This window comes from Neovison vison, chromosome 1 (genome assembly GCF_020171115.1).
Source record: "Neovison vison isolate M4711 chromosome 1, ASM_NN_V1, whole genome shotgun sequence".
NCBI lineage: Eukaryota > Metazoa > Chordata > Mammalia > Carnivora > Mustelidae > Neogale > Neogale vison.
In genome coordinates this window covers 210,403,152-210,422,738 of record NC_058091.1, presented here as the reverse complement: position 1 = coordinate 210,422,738, position 19,587 = coordinate 210,403,152, and the positions used below count along the sequence as shown (strand labels likewise).

At 45.1% G+C, this 19,587-nt stretch overlaps 1 protein-coding gene across 2 annotated transcripts in view; it reads left to right on the top strand.

Annotated features, from left to right (window-relative positions):
• The window catches only part of RASGRF2 (Ras protein specific guanine nucleotide releasing factor 2), a 250,309-nt gene that overhangs the window by 201,636 nt on the left and 29,086 nt on the right, over window positions 1-19,587 (top strand). For both annotated transcript variants that reach the window (XM_044266218.1, XM_044266225.1), the window contains exon 18: window positions 1,799-1,905. In XM_044266218.1, the coding sequence (XP_044122153.1) occupies window positions 1,799-1,905 (107 nt within the window). The remainder of the gene's footprint in view (window positions 1-1,798; window positions 1,906-19,587) is intronic.

Sequence of the window (19,587 nt, the reverse complement as noted above, 5' to 3'; positions counted from 1 at the left end):
GGGAAGTGAAAAAACAAGAATAGCTTTCACTGAATGAAAAGGGGAGTGGTAATTCTGCCAGATGCAGAGCAGTATGTGCAAAGGCCCTGGGGTGAAGATGAAAGAGAAGTGAGAAGAATATGGTTCCAGAAAAGGCTGAGAGGGAGCTAGGAGTCAAACCATGGAAGAACTTGTGGGCTGTGTTAAGGACTTCTTCTGTTAATAAAAAGTGCCACTGAAGGGCTTTACACAGGGGGATGACACATGTAATTTGGCCTTTGAAAAAAGTCTTTCTCACTTTAGAGAAGAGAACAGATTTGAGGGAGCAAGAAATGACAAGACTGTTGTCAGTAGGCCAGACTGAGAGGTGCTGGTAGCTCAACTTCAATTTTGGCTTTGTAGAGATGAAGATATGGACAGATTTGAGATTTACTTAGCAAATAAAATTATGGGAAGAAGGTGAGAGAGATGGGCCAGGAACAATTCCACATTTTCTGGCTTATTAACGAGATGGCTAGTAATGTCTCTTTAGGAAATTCGGATCACTGGTTTGGTGACATGGTTTGGTGGAAGGCCATGGCTTTTTCTTTTATACAGATTGGGTCTGAGGTTTTTAAAACATCTAAAAGGAAAATATCAAAAAGCAGTTGGATACATGGATCCAGAGCCCAGAGAAGAGATCTAGGGATATAAATACCTTAGGATTTGATATTAGGTATTCATCAGATGAGCTTTCCAATGGAGAGATGATAGATATCCCCTGGATACAGAGACATGCAGGTTACTAGTGACCTTTATAAGAGCTGTTTGGGTGATAAGAGGGGGTGAGAAGCTTGGAGTAGGATGCAGAAGGAAGTAGGATGGAGAGCATGTAGAAGATGAGGAAATGGAATAAGTGAGTGTAGACAACTTTCAGGAACTTTGCCAGTGAAGTTATATAAGTTAAATAAGGCTTGCATTCATTTTTAAAAGGAAATATGTCACTTAATCATGATTGGAAGGTAAAATCTTTTAAAACAGAGACTCAATAGAAAAAAAATTGAAGTAGTTTCTTGATAGTGAAAAGGTGACCGAGACCTACATTGGCACAGTGGGGAACCAAAGACACTTAACCAGTACTGAAGTGTATTTATTGAGCTCTCACTGTTGTTCCAGATGGCATTCTAAATGCTTGACATGTATTGACTAAATCTCCATAACAACACTGTGAAGTGGGTACATATTAGCCCGTGTAGGACGCAAGGAAACCAGTCACAGAGAGGTGCTGTATTCTTGCCAGGGAAGGACAACAGAGATTTGAACCCAGACAGTCTGGCTGCAGAGATCATGTTCTTAACCAACCACTTTGCCATCCCCCTTCTCAGTACATGGGCGTATAATAAGGTATTTGTATCATCTATGAGCCAAGGTATGGGCTAATGCATCTGAATATTGAAAATGTTATTGGTTGTATGACTTTGGGGCAAAAGTTATCAACTAGTGTTCACTTAAATGCTTTGTTAAAACTTTCTTGGTTTTATGTTCTAGAACAAGGCAGGCATAAATGGAAATGTCATTAGATCGGCTTTAGCTCTAATCAGTGACTTTAATAAATGTGTGTACATTATTCATTTAATTTCACCTGTATCTGTGTGGTGTCCTCACAGCTGCGGGTATAATAGTAAGCAAAATTCTTACTTACAGTAAGAAACCCCGCGTACCTCTCTCCCAAGGTGTGTATTTGTAAGTGTCCGTTAACCCAGGTCCTAAAATAAGTGATCTTTTCCAGATTCCTGGGGATTGGCTTTAACTACATGTGTGTGTTTATTCTCTTCCTAAGGATTTAACAACACTGAGAGGACATGCGACAAAGAATTTATTATTCGGAGAACAGCCACCAATCGAGTCCTGAATGTCCTCCGTCACTGGGTCTCAAAGCATGCACAGGTAATTTAGTGGTATCATTGATTACTTTCAAGGATTTTTTGGGTTTTTTAAAAACCAACTTTTTAAGTCGTGACATTTATAAAATGCCTTCTGAGTCTATGGAATTAGGGTCTGAAACTTTGGAATTAGAACAGAAAGGGAATGGGGCACTTGGGGGCTCAGTGGGTTAAAGCCTCTACCTTCCGCTCAGGTCATGATCCCAGGGTCCTGGGATCCAGCCCCACATTGGGCTCTCGGCTCAGAGGGGAGCCTGCTTCCCTTTCTCTCTCTCTGCCTGCCTCTCTGCCTACTTGTGATCTCTGTCTGTCAAATAAATAAATACAAATCTTAAAAAAAGAAAGAAAGAAAGGGAAGAACTAGGATAGACATACAGATCAAAGCAGACACACAGTATTTGCCAAATATCCAGGATCCAGCAGGACACAGGAGGGGAAGCCCAGCTCCCCTCTTTTCTCATCTTTTGAGGCAACGACACCTACCCGAGGGCACTAAAGCCACCATATTGTGCCTCCCAGGGAGCCATTCATGGGCCCTCAAGGTAGCTGCATCTGGGCCCCTGGGGGTCAGCAGCTGCTCCTCTCCTGAGGTAAACAGCAGATGCCCTGGAGATGAACAATATTCTGGGCCCACACACTCTGGTGTCTGGTTGGGGACTATTTTCTCAGGCGGATTTAAGAGACATTTTGTCTCGTGCCTTTGATGTTCTGGTTCCTAGTACTCTGTTTTTGAAATTATATCATGCTGACAGGAGACCTACTTGTTATTTGTTTGTGTGTTTTCAGTACACGTTCGTATAAAGTATACCCACATCACAGTTTCAGAAAATAAGGTAAGGGCCTCCTTTGCTTCATGGGCTGGAGGCACGCATCGTGCTTTGGTTACCCACTGCTGAGCAATGGGCGGCCCCTGGCAGACAGTGACTGCCTGGCACTGTGCCAGGAGAGTTTTAAAGAGAGGGAAGGGGCCCCGAGTGGCTCAGATCAGAACACATGAAACATAAAATGTTTGAAGAAACAGAGAAAAGAGGAGCTCCCAGGTCTCCCTTCAGTATTTTCCCAGAGGCTGTCATGGGTTTGCCATGTGGCCCTTGGTGACCACAGTCCATGAGATGGGGTCAGGAGAGAGCCAGGCACCTGCGATCCCTGTGGGAGGAGAATTCACTAATTGGGAATCCCACTAATTGGGATTTGGGCCTTGACATCAGTTAGCCCATGACGATTCTTAAGTGTTAATTAAAGTTCAAATGAAGGTAGCACGTTAAATATGCGATCTAAAGATTTTATCTTACGCATCTTAAGTAGGTAAAAATGGATCCCTTATGACTCAAATTCTGAGGACCATCCTGAGCCCACTGAAAATGTCTAGTCTCTCCTCCTCATCGTCTGAGGGAGCTGCTTGTAAGTCCTGTTTGGCTCACTGCAGATACATGATAATGAAGTCTACCCCGTATCTGACCAGCCATCCCATTCCTCTCTGGTTTTGGACTCCAGGGTCCTGAGTTCTGATTCAAGGGGCCCGTGGGTGCTTCAAAAATGTAGTGCAAGCCTCCAGGGCACACGGCTTCACAGAGGCCCCTCTGTGTCTTCCCAGCAGCAAGCCAAAGCCCAGGCTGACCTGGGGCTCAGCTCCCTGCTGTCTGCAACTCTTCTCTCCAAAACCTCTCATCTGGCTTCCCTGACAGCCTCACCTCCTCTCTGCCAATGCCCAGTGCCCTCTTTTTCTAACGATCTGAAACCAGAATCCCTCACAATTCACACAGAACTCTTTCAATAGCTAGAAAAGAGTCGCAAAGCAATTTACAGTATGTGGGGCTCACTCTACTTTGGGTGAAGAGAACTCAAGAGATGGGGAGATGGCTGGACTGAATCCCTTGCTTCTAGGATAAAGAGCTTTACAGGAAGGTGTTATCATCTGGCTTGACCTTGGCTGCATTGTACTTACATAAATATGTATGTGCCTATGGGTAGTATTAGACTGAATAGCACCAAGTCACTGGGATAGAAAGTGGTTTGATAGGGAAGTACAGGTCTCTTTATTCAGATTGTGTCCTGAGGCATTTAGTTGTAATCCACAAAGCACCCTAAATGTAAGCCGACAGTTCGGATACTTTGTAGCCTGTTACTTAGGGCGTGCTTCTATGTGGGGAAGCACTTGGTCATCAGTTCCATTTAGGGAGCCCATACTGGGACCCCAGCTTCTCAGACCCTGTCGACATGGGAGTCATGTGTGGATGGTACACAGTGCTCAAATATCCAGTCTTTTGTCCTGACACGATTATTGTATAAAATTTAGACCCTGATGTGCCAGAGGAAGGTCTTACCACTCCCACCTTTGTCTTTTCTTCCCTTCCCTGAATGTGTGAGTGTATTTTAAGGATCTGTGGTTGGTTTCCAATTGTCCTATTGTAACCTCATCGTGTGCACATTCTCTCCTTCCTCATTTGGGTGAGTTCTCCATCACCTGACGTGGCCTGAGCCAGTGAGGGTGTGGGTGTGGCCCCTGGCTGGACGGACTCCAGACAAGCAGACCCGCCATGGTACTTGAAGAAAGAAAGAACTCTGCTAGTTAACCCTCACTGTTACTGTCTTTGATTTTCACCTCACAAACCAAAGGGCTTGGACAATAGGATTTTTCATTACCTGATTTACTCTCTGCTGGTTGAGTCCCAGACTGTGGCATTATTGTGGCAACCTGATTATTTTTAATTAATAATTTTCCAAAAAAAATGAGTAGGAAGTTGAAATCTTTAAAAAAAAAAAATACAGCCAAACATGGCAAATTGCATTACTGCTCACATGGTAGACCAACCAGAGAAATCACTTCTGTTTATTGAAAACAGAAAAGCCTCAGGGAAGTGACAAGATGTAGCTTTGTCCTCAGATAATCTGGAGAATTGAATCTACTACACAATATTAAGTATCATGTATCTATTTCTCATTTCTCACCAAAGGTGACTTATATGTGTAGGTAGGACCCTGAACTTAATTCAGGAGAAATAGAGTGGCAGAATTATGCGTGTTGGCTCTCCAGAGAAATAAAATTTCCCTAGGATGTCACCCTAACTCCTTCCCTGCAGTGTGCTAGAATGCCATTCTGGAACCTTAGGTTTTCCTTTAGTAAGTCTTTCCTTTGGTAAGACTAGGATGCTTTTTTTTTTTTTTTTCTCCTGATTCCAAAAATTTTCATCTGCTATACATTCTGCCCTAGTTTCTCTTCATTTTGTTATGTCTTTTCACTCATTTATTGCCTCTCATGCTGAAAGGAAGCCACAGGGCCTGGCTGGGTTCCTCCCATATGCCTTGTCTCTGGGTTAGTGGAAGCAGGAGCCCAGAGTCAGGACACACGTGTTCTTCTTCCAACTCTGCCCCTATATCTTCTGTGGGGCCCAATTCTGTTCCTCAGCCTCACTGGGGGTGAATATTCTCTTCTGTCCATCTCTTGCCTCCCCCAAGGATGTGTAGTGAGGGTTAAAGGCAACATTGAATCGAGAAGCATGAAAGACATAAAGTCCATCGTAGGTGGGTGTGACCAGATCCCTTCTCGCTAAGGATAGGAGATGAACATTTCATCCCGGGACAAGGAGCCCCTAGTTCCCTGCAGACCCGGCTTGTCTCCTTCATCCTTGTGTCTGCTTCCTCAGGACTCTGCCATGCTGGGCACCTGGGACATGCCCAGGAAGAATTCTCAAAGCCAGTTTATGCATTCCCTCCAGGAGGTCATCCGCAAGCATTTATAGTTCCCGAAGTCAGCCTAGACAGAGACTAAAGCCACCAAGGGACCAGAAATCAGGGCTGTGTGTGTAGAAAATCTGAGAGAAAGAAGTGTTCTCATTAGGGGTCTGCACACTTCTCAAGTGTTTCCTGCTAGGAGGCCTCATGTGTCATTTGCACAATTCCAAGCTGTCTGCAGGTTTCGGGGCCACCGTGCTTTTAACCATGTGCTCCCGGGCTGCTTTGTCCTCTGTGCACGGACAAGAGAGGGCAGGGCTTTGAGGCTGACCTCCAGTGTGTGTGTTAGAGGCCTGGTATGTATAATCTGTAGCAATTTTGGTTTTCCTGCATTGCCTTATTGATCCACTGATCCTGGAGAGAGACTCTGTCCAGTTGTTTGGGGAATCCTACAGACCACAGAACAGTACTAAGGAAGGAGCCTGCAGTGGTGTCTGCAGGTTACGACCTGCGCACTCTGACTCGGTACCATGGGAGGGACACCCGGCCAAGAATGAAATGATCCCTCGTTTTCTTAACCGTAGGTCAGGGGGAATGTTTTAAAAGCATGAGATCAGATAAAAATGACCTACTCACATAAACATCTCCTTCCCCATGGAACTCATGGACGAACTATTGCTACTTCCTCTCTTTTCCCTACTTCATTCATTCACTAGTAAGAATCGAGCCCCAGAGGGTGCCAGACACAGGGTAGATGTGAGCGTGAGAGGATCCAGATGTTGCCTGAGTCAGGGGAGCTAGCCTTCAGTCTCCAGTGGAGAGGACTCCAGGAATCCCACCGTGTGCCCCATAGGAGTTAGCCACCGTCCGTCTACCACATCCAGAGCAGGGTCCAGCTCCACCTGCCCTGGCATGTGGAAGGGGAAGCAGGGAGTGGAGAGGAAGTGTTTCGGAGGAAAGAACAGGGGACCTTTAGGGAGGCTTCCCGGCTGAAGGCGGGCCAAGCTAGACCAGGAAGGAAATGTCTTACCGGACTGAACGGGGAACTTGGATAATGTATTGGACTGGCCATTCTGATTGAAGAAGATAGAATTCTGTACCTAAAAGTTCTCAAAGACGTTGGTGCCAGCCCCAGAGCTATGTGCAGGGTGGGGAAGGATAGCGGACAGAGCAGTTTAATGGGATCGGTGAACAGCTGTGCCGCTGCTTGATGACTACATCCTTGTTTGTGGCACAGGAGGTTCAGGTCATGTGGGCGAGCAGTTTCACAGACTGTATCAAAATGACTCAGCTGTTGGGTTTCTCACTCACTAGTCCTCTTACACTCATTGTTTGGGGAACAAAGAGCATGCATTTAGCTGATGACGAAGAACTCTTGAGTTTGTGTTTCCGTTTGTATGCTTTGTTGCATTTTACCAAGCTATGACATTCGTATAAGGGGCACTGAACTTAGGAGTGTGGCTCAGCGACTTTTTACCTTGAACGCACCTGTACAACGACGACTACCCTGATCAAGATAAGGTAGCACCCAAGAGGGTCTTCCCAGCCCATGCCCCTCATCTCGGGCATTTCCCAGTCTTCTGTTGGTTTTACTATTGTTCTTACTGATATTACGTACTTTCTCCATAGTAAGGATAAAATCCCTTATCGGCCAATGACACTCATTTCCCCCCATTTGCTCTTTCACTGTGAGCGGTATGTATGATACTTGTTACGTACATACGTGCTTCTCCCATAATCAGAGAGCTTTATATGTAGTCCATCATGTAGAAGTACACACGTACACACACACTCACACAGACCCTAGTGTCTGTTTGTTAGAATCCATATCCTGAGCACACTTAACAAATAAACAGAGGTTGGGGTATGAGACGCGAATCAGCAGCTCTCACAACTCGACTTTGTAGTCCCGGGTAGTAGTTGAGGTGAAAGCTTTCACACCTCCAGAAATCCCCGTCGGAGCTGACCTCGCACCACTGTGTGCATGTAGCACGGATGTCGGAACCGAGGGGCTTTTGGAAGGCCGCTGGAGAAGCGGAGGGGCGATCGGGAGGGCTTCAGGGTCGGAGTTACCCGGATGGTGATCCCCTCCCTCGCATCCACCAGCCATGTGCCCGAGCAAACTATTCAACTCCTCCAGGACTCCATTTCTCCTTCCATCTAAGTGCGGATGGTGTCCCTTCTGTATTCTGGCGATTGTGAGGATTATGTGAGGTAAGACTTCTTAGAGCAACTGCCACAGATGAATGCTCAGAACGTCACAGATGGCTTCTCCTGGCAGAGCCCTGTGGGGACCTAAACCCAGGCAGATGTAGTTACTCTGACCGGACCGGACCAGGGAGGCGATGAGGTCTCAGAGAGGGTCAGTTACCACTGCCCAGGTGAACCTTTTATAATGGTGGAAACATTCTGTATCTGTAGTGCCACGTGCAGTAGTCACATGGGGCTCATGGAGCACTGGAAATGGAGCAGCCAGGGTGGCTGAGAAACGGAAGTTGGGACGTTATTTAATTTAGTTAAATTTAAACAGTCACATGTGACAACGGATGGCTCCAGTATAGATGCACAGTCCTAGACCCCTCAGAGGTACAGCTGAGAGCGAGACCCAGCTCCCTGATGTCTGGCTCAGAACTCCTCCCTCTCTCCAGCAGGGCCCCCTTCCTCTGAAACAGGAAAGCAAGGTCATCTCTGCTTGGCCCCAGCAATCAGCCTGCTGAAGAGGGGCACACCTCTGTGGGGTCTGTAGACAAAGCAAACTTTTAAGTAACATTAGTGCTGGGGTTTTATCAGTCCCAGAGGAGATGGTGGCTCTTTTCCCAATAAGGGAATGGACCAATGAGCATCTTTGCCTTTGGGCTTCGAGCCTGCCGCTTCAGACCAGGGGTCCAGTGGGATCGTGCCCGGTTGACCACTTGAGGCAGGAAAGCCAGTGTTGCTGGGATGGCAGGGACTTCGTGTGTTCAAAGACCGCAGGGAACAGGATGTCCTAAAATGAGAGTTTCTACAGTTCGTCTCTTCTGTCAGTTATTTCGACAGATGACGGGGGCCCCTTTTTTAATTTTTAAAATTTTTGGCATTGCTTAGCAAGACACTAAATCTAGCATCAAATGAGAGCACTGAGTGCAGATCTATTCTTTGTTCCCAATCTGAAATGGAGGTTGGGCCAAGGATGAGCCTCGTACAGACCTTCAGTGTGGGTGGGAGGATGAAAGGTGTAAGTAGGATCTGACTTACAGATCAGACTAAACAGCGCCTGTGGACCCTTCTGAGGGCGCTCAGCCGCCCTCCAGCCCCGCCGTCCTGCCCTCGGGCTCAGCCCCTCCTCCCCTCCACCTGGTCCTGCCCATCGGCCTGCCGGCCGTGGGGGACTCTCCCATCCAGGCTCCCTGTTCGTTTCTGCTTTGAGCCACGGCTCTTCTTTCCACTGAACCAGTCTGAGCTTTGAGGCAGCTATAATCATGATACGGGGCACCTGGTCTTTTATAGGCAACTTGAAAACATGACTCGCCCCCTCCCCACCTAGAAGGCAGTTTCCTCTATGAGGGTGCGTTCTGAGTGACAAGACTGGCCATGTTTTTGTTTTTGTGTCTGTAAGCAGTTTTCAAATATTAATTCATTTACCCCCTCACTTCAACCTTTTAAGAGAGGGAAGGTAGATGTTGTTGTTATCCAGCTTTACAGATGGGGAAATGGAAGCTTCGGGGGGTGAAACGATCTGCCCCAAATGACACAGATAGCAGGTGGTAGAAGCTGCTTCCATACTCCAACTGCTGGCTGCCCAGCACGGGCTGTAACCCCCAATCTCGCCGGCCAACTCTTGGAGTGCCGACAGCTTGAAAGCAAAATGTACAAAACCACTTCTGACTCAAAAAGGCGAGAATATCATATGCTAACACTGACCATGCTTTTGCTATTTCTGAATCTTTCCTTAGGAAAGTTACTTTTGTCCCAGAGTCTCTTCTGTGTCCCTTAAACAAAGGATCTTTACGTCTTAACCAGCCAGAGCGCTGCCTCCCTTCTGAAGGGCAGCACCTCTTGGATATTCAGACGGTGATTTATAGGCTTCCCGCAGCGCTGGCCCTGGAGGGAGCTGGAGCTAGTGCTGTCTACAGTGAAGTCAGGAGACCCCAAACATCCCACCTAACAGGTGGATGAGGATGCTGGCCCCCTGCTCAGCAGCCCCAAAGTGCAGTGAGGCTCCTGTCCCCTGACAGTGGGTGTGGATGGGGATGCCGGGAACAAGGAGAGAGAATTGAGTTGCAGTGTGAGAAGCTGGCAACTGTGAACTATTTCTGTTTAATGATAAATTCGTTGTCTCTTGCTTCAGCCTTGCAAATCATTGTACAAAGGCACTAAATGGGAAGATAATCAATGGGATACACACGTCTTTATGTTAGTCTCGTCTTTACTAATTAGCACTCATTTGCTTCTAGTTGTCCACACCATTTTCCGTGGACCTCTGCATGTCCAGGCTAAGAAATCCCAAATGTCCCCCAGGTACAAACCAGTGTTTGTTCCCAAACTCTGATTTCCCAGGAAGGGAAGCCAAAGTGAGATGGAGAATGCTCTATTTGATTTAATTAGGCTAGCCACTTAAATTCCTTTTGGCTCCTCTTGATTTCCTGGTCACATGGACTGGCACCTACTTTCATATCCGACCCTGCTGTATTATTTTATCAAGATCTGCCTGCCCTTCCCCCCTCAGAACAAACTGCCTTGGGCATCAGACTTCACTTGAGTTCCTGGGTCAAGAAGGGCTCAGGCGAGGAGAGAAGTCTGGAAATCTGAATTCTAGTCTAGATTCCCATGTAGCTTACCATCCTCATTTGTAAAACCGGCAAAATGATCTATAAGGGGTTCTTACGCACAAATTAATTGTCAGAGTGCTCTAGAAAATATAAAATAAAATATAAAATCAGAAACTATTATCTAATTACCATGGATTTTCTTCTTCCCTTTTCTTTTTTTTTAAATCCTGAAGATAGATTTTCATTTTTTAATTCTTTTTTTTTCTATGGTCCAGGCAAACAACCAAGTAAGAAGATCCGACTTCCTTTAACTACTTACCACAGTTGTTGCTTATCTTTTATACATCCCTATTGTTAGCCTTTAAACTATCCTTAAGCTTTCCATGCATGTCTTTAAAAACAGAAAAGAAAACTTGGTGAGAAATTGACAACAGGATTTATTTAAGTCTGTGTGAAATGGAATTAAGAGTTTAGGGAACCAGTGTGTTAAATGGAACTTATTTTCAGTTCCCATTGTTGCCAAGACAGAAATTTAGCTTTCTCCATAAGACCAACAGGATTCTTTAACCTTCTGTGGATGGGTTTCATGGACAGAAAACACTGAGAAACACCATATGGGATGTTACATATATCAGTAGCTTCTTACATCAACACTTTGCATTCTACACGCTCGTAATCACTTGTGGACCTAGGAGGTATTTCTGGAGTCCCACGGCATGCAGGACTGAGTCCTCAGTCCCTTCTCTGGACCCCACCCCTGTCCCCCAGGACTCCAAGGAGCCAGCTCAGCACTGGGGCATTAACAGGTTTGTTCAGGTCTTATTTTTTTGTTTGTTTGTTTGTTAGAAAGAGAAAGAGAGCACAAGCAGGGGGAGCAGCAGGTAGAGGGAGAAGTAAGCTCTCCACTGAGCAAGGAGTCTGATGCGGGGACTTGATCCCAGGACCCTGGGATCATGACCTGAACTGAAGACAGACACTTAATGAACCGACCCCCCAGGCACCTCTTTGTTCCAGTCTTAAGGTGTTGCCTACCTGCTGCCCTTTTCCTTGTGCTTCATCTCCCGCTCACTCTGCTTCCAGATTTCGCCAACCTATATCTCTTCATGTCTTTGCATAATGAAGTTTCTTCCTGGATGAATGTCAAAGGTTCTACTTCTGCCACACTCCTGACTCTGAGTGTGTCTTCTCCAATGGGGAAAGGGATGAGGTTTGCCTCCCAGCTTCCTTTACCAGTCTTTTCCCCTTTTATGGGTCAGGACACAGAGAACAAAGTATAACTTACAGACCACTCTTCACTAAGGCTTCTTCTCAAGTTAAGGTCAATGATAATTTTGTTGGCATGTGGCATTAACTAATGAAGAAAATTAAAAAATCAAGATTAAAAGCAGGCCTGTTTTTAATAACAGGAAAACTGTTATTTTTCCCCTCTCCAATCTTTGTCATTGTCTTGAAAGCTACAATCCTATCAATTAACCACCTCTCTAGAACCCAGTGGAAAACATAGCACTTAGAAAATTATTTCCTTCTTCCGATAAATGCTTTTTAAATGGACTGATTCTCTTCTGAGATATTCTGTGATTTCAAGGTTGTGGGCCGTATTTAAAATTCTTCTAAGCTCAGCTGCCCAGGTCGAAAGGCTGGATATTAGCAAGTCTTCAAATGCAGAATCACTTGTTAGAAAATGGTCGCATATATTATTTTCTGCATGGTTTCTTCCTTCTCACCGAGTTGGTGTCGTTCATTGCCATTTGCCTCCCCCCGGTTATTTTTGTTCTAACATATCTTCCACATTTTGCATGGTGCCTTCCTCTAGTAGCCTCCCACCTCACATCTGCTCAAATAATTTCCCCAAACACCAGTTTAAGAAGAATTAGGTAACATATTACCACATATCTCAAAGTCAAGTAGCCTCCCTAGAACTTTTGTCCATTCATTCAACAAATATCTGGACCCCCACCAGGAGCACCTGTGCTTACCATATTTGGGGCTTAATTGTATCTGGGATTTACCACCTCTTCCTGGTGCATATGTCGCTACATGCTGGTCAGTTACACATTTTCTTTCTTTCTTTCTTTCTTTTTTTTTAGTTGCAATTTTCTATATATTCTGTTTCTCTTTGGAGATTCTAGGACCTTGTGAGTAAGTGTTCAACAGGTGCTGGAAAGTTTGGAATTACTGTGGAGTTGCCTTGTAGGGTTTTATTCCAAAGGTAATGCCCTTCCTTATGTTTTTTTTTAGTCAGTTGTTCCTTTTGTAGGGCAAACAAAGAGGCGCTTTTTTTTTCAGTTTATTATTATTATTATTATTTATACACATATATTTTTATCCCCAGGCGTACAGGTCTGTGAATCGCCAGGTTTACACACTTCACAGCACTCACCATAGCACATACCCTCCCCAATGTCCATAACCCCACCCCCCTTCTACCAACCCCTCTCCCCCCAGCAACCCTCAGTTTGTTTTGTGAGATTAAGAGTCACTTATGGTTTGTCTCCCTCCCAATCCCATCTTGTTTCATTTATTCTTCTCCTACCCACTTAAGCCCCCATGTTGCATCACCACTTCCTCATATCAGGGAGATCATATGATAGTTGTCTTTCTCCGCTTGACTTATTTCACTGAGCATGATACGCTCTAGTTCCATCCATGTTGTCGCAAATGGCAAGATTTCATTTCTTTTGATGGCTGCATAGTATTCCATTGTGTATATATACCACATCTTCTTTATCCATTCATCTGTTGATGGACATCTAGGTTCTTTCCATAGTTTGGCTATTGTGGACATTGCTGCTATAAACATTCAGGTGCACGTGCCCCTTTGGATCACTACGTTTGTATCTTTAGGGTAAATACCCAGTAGTGCAATTGCTGGGTCATAGGGCAGTTTTATTTTCAACATTTTGAGGAACCTCCATGCTGTTTTCCAGAGTGGTTGCACCAGCTTGCATTCCCACCAACAGTGTAGGAGGGTTCCCCTTTCTCCGCATCCTCGCCATCATCTGTCATTTCCTGACTTGTTGATTTTAGCCATTCTGACTGGTGTGAGGTGATATCTCATTGTAGTTTTGATTTGTATTTCCCTGATGCCGAGTGATATGGAGCACTTTTTCATGTGTCTGTTGGCCATCTGGATGTCTTCTTTGCAGAAATGTCTGTTCATGTCCTCTGCCCATTTCTTGATTGGATTATTTGTTCTTTGGGTGTTAAGTTTGCTAAGTTCTTTATAGATTTTGGACACTAGTCCTTTATCTGATATGTCGTTTGCAAATATCTTCTCCCATTCTGTCAGTTGTCTTTTGGTTTTGTTAACTGTTTCTTTTGCTGTGCAAAAGCTTTTGATCTTGATGAAATCCCAGTAGCTCATTTTTGCCCTTGCTTCCCTTGCCTTTGGTGATGTTCCTAGGAAGATGTTGCTGCAGCTGAGGTCGAAGAGGTTGCTGCCTGTGTTCTCCTCAAGGATTTTGATGGATTCCTTTCTCACATTGAGGTCCTTCATCCATTTTGAGTCTATTTTCATGTGTGGTGTAAGGAAATGGTCAAATTTCATTTTTCTGCATGTGGCTGTCCAATTTTCCCAACACCATTTATTGAAGAGGCTGTCTTTTTTCCATTGGACATTCTTTCCTGCTTTGTCGAAGATTAGTTGACGATAGAGTTGAGGGTCTATTTCTGGGCTCTCTATTCTGTTCCATTGATCTATGTGTCTGTTTTTGTGCCAATACCATGCTGTCTTGATGATGACAGCTTTGTAATAGAGCTTGAAGTCTGGAATTGTGATGCCACCAACTTTGGCTTTCTTTTTCAATATTCCTTTGGCTATTCGAGGTCTTTTCTGGTTCCATATAAATTTTAGGATTATTTGTTCCATTTCTTTGAAAAAGGTGGATGGCACTTTGATAGGAATTGCATTAAATGTGTAGATTGCTTTAGGTAGCATAGACATTTTCACAATATTTATTCTTCCAATCCAGGAGCATGGAACATTTTTCCATTTCTTTGTGTCTTCCTCAATTTCTTTCATGAGTACTTTATAGTTTTCTGAGTATAGATTCTTGGCCTCTTTGGTTAGGTTTATTCCTAGGTGTCTTATGGTTTGGGGTGCAATTGTAAATGGGATTGACTCCTTAATTTCTCTTTCTTCTGTCTTGTTGTTGGTGTAGAGAAATGCAGCTGATTTCTGTGCATTGATTTTATATCCTGACACTTTACTGAATTCCTGTACAAGTTCTAGCAGTTTTGGAGTGGAGTCTTTTGGGTTTTCCACATATAGTATCATATCATCTGCGAAGAGTGATAGTTTGACTTCTTCTTTGCCGATTTTAAAATATCTTTGTAGTTGGATGATGGGAAATGCTGGAAAACCCTGCTTTTCACTTTTCCAGTGACAAAATGTGATTCAGAGTCAAGGCTACCCAGAGGTGGCAAGAAGGCTGGTTGACCAGGGGTGGTGACCAGTGGACAAGGCCAAATAGGTGCTTTGCAGGGTCTCCCTTGCCAGTTGTTAGCCAGAACTATCCGCCCTGGGATAAGGTTTCAACATTTACCTTCTGAATAAGGTCTCCCCTCCTCAAAAGAACTGAAAGCCACATTGGTTTAGAGGATTGTTATCCCTGGTTCATTAAAATGAGGAATCCAGAAATGTGTCCTCAACCTTTCAAGGTTGATCTGCATAGATCTTGGAAAGATCATTCAGCACCTGTGCTGCAGTTTCCCAGGTAACAAAATGGCACAAACCTAACCTAAATCTACACCACAATATAAATTCAGCTCTTCGTCTTCTGTAGTCAAAGAGAACAGCAAACACTAGCATGCTTTTCTTTGCCTTGAAAATCATTGTCAGGGCTCCTGGGTGGCTCAATGGGTTAAACCTCTGCCTTCCGCTCAGGTCATGATCTCAGGGTCCTGCGGTTGAGCCCCCACATCAGACTCTCTGCTCAGCAGAGAGCCTGCTTCCCTCTCTCTCTGCCTGCCTCTCTGCCTACTTGTGATCTCTGTCAAATAAGCCAATCAAATCTTTAAAAAGAAAGAAAGAAAGAAAATCATTCTCAAACCCCAGGCCCTTATTTTTGAGTCTAACACATCCCAAGCCCCTTCTTTATGAGCCCACTGTCCCAGGTTTTAAAATTATTTATGTGGTTTTACTTCATTCTGCAGTATTTCTACTTTCCTTTTTAAAACTCTGGGCATAGTTGGGAATAAACTGTACTGATTACAGTGAGAAAATTATTCTTGCAATTCTCTTTACCCTCAAACTGTGTTTATTGAATCAGATTTTCCCAGTGTCCTAGAGTTCCCTTGGCCATGCATAGTGTATTACTAATTACTGTCCTGCTCTCCTGAAAGAATGAATGTAATTGCCCGCATGCCTCAGCTGTCAGCAGGGATTTAGTTCCAGGGGGCTGGAGAATCTGATTTATTGCATCACAGATTGTTTTTCTGTTGTATGATCTAGTCTTATTAATACAAACCTGAGTTTCAAGATCTCTATCTCAGATGGGTGTTAGTTAGCATAGGAGGGAGATAGCTCCCCCAGGATAATCAGCGTCTGATAATATCTTTTCAGCCCAAGCTACCAGCGCTAGATCACTGATAGCCACTGTTTTTGGACAGCTGGGTGTTAGCAGTGAGAAACTCGGGTGTTCCGTGGACACTGCCTGGGGTCGAGTCCTGAGTCTGCCGCTTGCTATCTGTTGTGACTTTGAACAAGATACTTGGATTCCCTGTACCTTGACTTCTTTGCTTATAAAATGGGAATAATAATGATTGTAACTGTGTTAAATTAGATCATAATTAAAATACCATCTGGCATTTGGGGAACTCTCACAAAGTTTTAGTTACCCCAGGAACTCCACTAACCTGGGTGAGGGAAATACTGACTTTCGAATCACTGATAAATGTGTTGGAGCAGAGTCAGTAAATCTTGGTAAAATAAAACTCCTCTTGCCATAGCGTGTGTCTTGAGGGGGATCTAACGTCATTGGCTGGTAATCTCTTGTCCCTAAGCATTTGCCAAGTTCCCTGATAGTCCAGGTGAGCTGTCCCCGCTTTGCAGGGGTTCCCGGAGCTGCATTTGCAGGCCCAGAACCTCTCCTCCAACTCAGCGGGGCAGGGCCCCGCTCCCCGCAACCCACCCCAATCACAGACCCCTCTCGCCAGGCTCTAGGGGTTAATAATGTTTGCTTCATCTGCCCATCGCCCACACTGCTGTCCTCTGCCTTGCCTTCCCGCGCCCCTAGACATCATGAACTGAGGTGCTCAGGAAGTGCTGAAGGAATAAGAACTATCCTTTCTTCTCCAGAGACTGAAATGTCAAAGTCTCCCCATTTTGCTGGCTGTCCGCCTTTGGAAGCCTGGTGGGTTCTTCTTTCTGATCTTCTGTCTCCTCATCTCTGCTTCGAACATCGGAAAACAAAAACTAACCTATATAAGCTGTTGCTGGGATAGCTTGGGTGACTGCCTCAGCTCCTGTTGGACGCGGAGGGCTCGCTGATCTGGGACACGAGAGAACTCGACAGCAGGCAGCTTCCCCGCTCAGGGCCTGGCTCACACTGCGCTCTGCCGCCGGCCAGGCCGAGCACCCAGGCGGTGCGGACTCCCGCAGAGCCGGATGACCCAGGAGCGCCATCTCGTGGGCGCCCCGATTGCTGCCTCCGAGAAGGAGCCAGTGTTCTTTCCCGCCCTCCTCCCCCTCACCCCCGACCACCCCCCCACCGCCCCGACCCGCAACGAGGGTTCTCATTTCCCATTCAGGGCCTGGGGAAATGCGACCAAAAAATTAGATTCCAGATAATTTAAAAACGGCTGTTAGGCAGACTTATTATGAATAGTCTGCCTCTGGATTTAAATAGGGCAAGTGGCTTTTTAGCTGCTCTAGATTTCTAGTGAAGTAGTAGCTATTACGTTTTGAACAGGGACTTTCAGATAGCTAATTCTGCATTTCACATGCATTGGTTAAAAAAAAGAAAATTTTCCATTCTAAGTAGTACATCAGAGGATTTGGATTTTTTTTTTTAAGTCAGTTTTTGAGGCGTTGTTTTTTGCATGAATTAAAAAAAATACACAGTGGCAAGTCTTGCTACTGAAAATGTGATCGGCATCACCCAGGAGTTCATGAGAAAAGTATCCTTGTTCCAGAACTCCTGCGTTAGAATCTGTGGTGAGGGGCCCCTGGGTGGCTCAGTGATTAAGCGTTTGCCTTTGGCTCAGGTCATGATCCCAGAGTGATGGCATCGAGCCCCGTGTCAGGCTCTCTGCTCTATGGAAAGTCTGCTTCTCCCTCTGCCTTTTTCTCTGTGCACTCTCGCTCTCAAAATCTTTTTTAAAAAAGAAGAATCTGTGGTGAATCGTGGCCTATTGGCAGATAGGAGCACAGGTTATCAGAGTCAAAGGGACTACCTGTGCTTTTGTCCGCTTGCTGGTACCTCCTTCCTTGTCTGGTCTCCCCAGTATGATCACATCCCTTCAGCCTCCTTGGCCCACCTGTGACACATGATCATAGGTTCCTTCCTTGTCTGCTCCTGGGTCAGCCGAGGGACAACTGAAATCATGCACAGACAGTCACTTTGAATGTGAGAAAAACCTGTGCAAATGTCAGGGGAAACTACGCGTGAGAATTCTTACGTTTCCTACTCAGCCATTCCTGGATAGTGTGCTTTCCTCAGCTACATCACCAGCAGAGCGAATGCTCACCTCTAATGTTCATCATGCCGCCAAGAGTGTCTGGTCAGATTCCACCAAGGTTCCAAAGGGCTCTCTCAAGCTAGTCTTTCCAGAGCTCAGAATAATAAAATGACATTTTATTTTCCTTAATGAGACCTTTCACACATCTTGCCATCCTGGGGTCTCAGAGCCGTTTTCCCCTGTTGAGCCCAGGATGGGGCAAAGCAGGTACTCAGTGGAGCTTGTTGATGAAACCGCTAATTATCCCTCAGCAAGGACCAGACACTGGCCTGATGTCCTTCCCACTAAACCACTTATGATCGTCAGATGATGCGCGTCGTTCGAGAGACTGACACAGCTACGGAAGGACTCTATCATCTCACTAATAAATGCCAATATTCATTAAGGAAACAGACTCCCGATGGCTGAGAAATCCTCTGGTGTTGCTCAGGGATTGAAGTTAGTGGGGTTATTAGCTGTTTACAAATACTCCCCTCGCCTTGAAATGCAGGAGGGGTTGGACAAATTAAAACACAGTAGCAAGATATGACTCTCTTTTCCCTGCATACATTTTTTATTTTTTTTAAGGTTTTATTTATTTATTTGAGAGAGAGGGCGAGAACAAGAGAGAGCGAGAACGAGAGAGAGCATGAGAGGAGAGAGGTCAAATGGAGAAGCAGATTTCCTGCCTAGCAGGGAGCCAGATGTGGGACTCGATCCTGGGACTCCAGGATCATGACCTGAGCCAAAGGCATTTGATTAACCAACTGAGCCACCCAGGTGCCCCACTTGCATACATTTTTAAAAATATTTTATATATTTATTTGAGATAGCGTGGATGAGCAGGGGTAAGGGGTAGAGGGAGAAGCAGATTCCCCACCATGCAGGAAACCCGATGCAGGGCTCGATCCTGGGATCCTGGGATCCTGGAATCCTGGGATCATGACCTGAGCCAAAGGCAGTTGCTTAACTGACTGAGCCACCTAGTACACCCTTACTTGCATGTATTTGAAAAGAAAAACGAATAGCCGAGAAGCTGTTGGACAATAAATAGATGAAATTTTAGGAAAACCTATCAGCTGGCAGCCTGAGAATGCTAAGAGATATTAACCTCCTTGTTGTCCCAGGCCTGGGGGGCTCTTGTTCCAAAGAAGTGATACTAATTGTCAGGCAGTAAAACTGAAATACTGAGAAAAATTTGTTACACAGTTTTCCACCTAACTGAGGCACAAAAATATCCAACTCAAATTAGGGCAGACTGTCGCATTGTCTGCAATTTGTGAAATAACGGATCCTTTTGCCCCTAATTTACTAAAATAGGAAGTGTGTGCTGTTTTCTTTTTGCTGGATTCATTCTAATTAGCAATGTTTTCTCTAATCATTTAAAAGAATTCAGAATGTCAGTGCTTCAAATTTTCCTTCCTTAAAGTTAAAATGTAGTTGTAGTGAGTCACTTTGTATAGAAGGGGAAATGCACGTACATGACGCCTGCACCTAGAAAGACGGTCTCTCAGAGTCAGGACCTTGCAAGCAGGACCAGCAGATCGTCTCTGAAAACCTGACCATCCCAGGATGCCACCTGTCAGTGTATTATAAGAATGCATTTA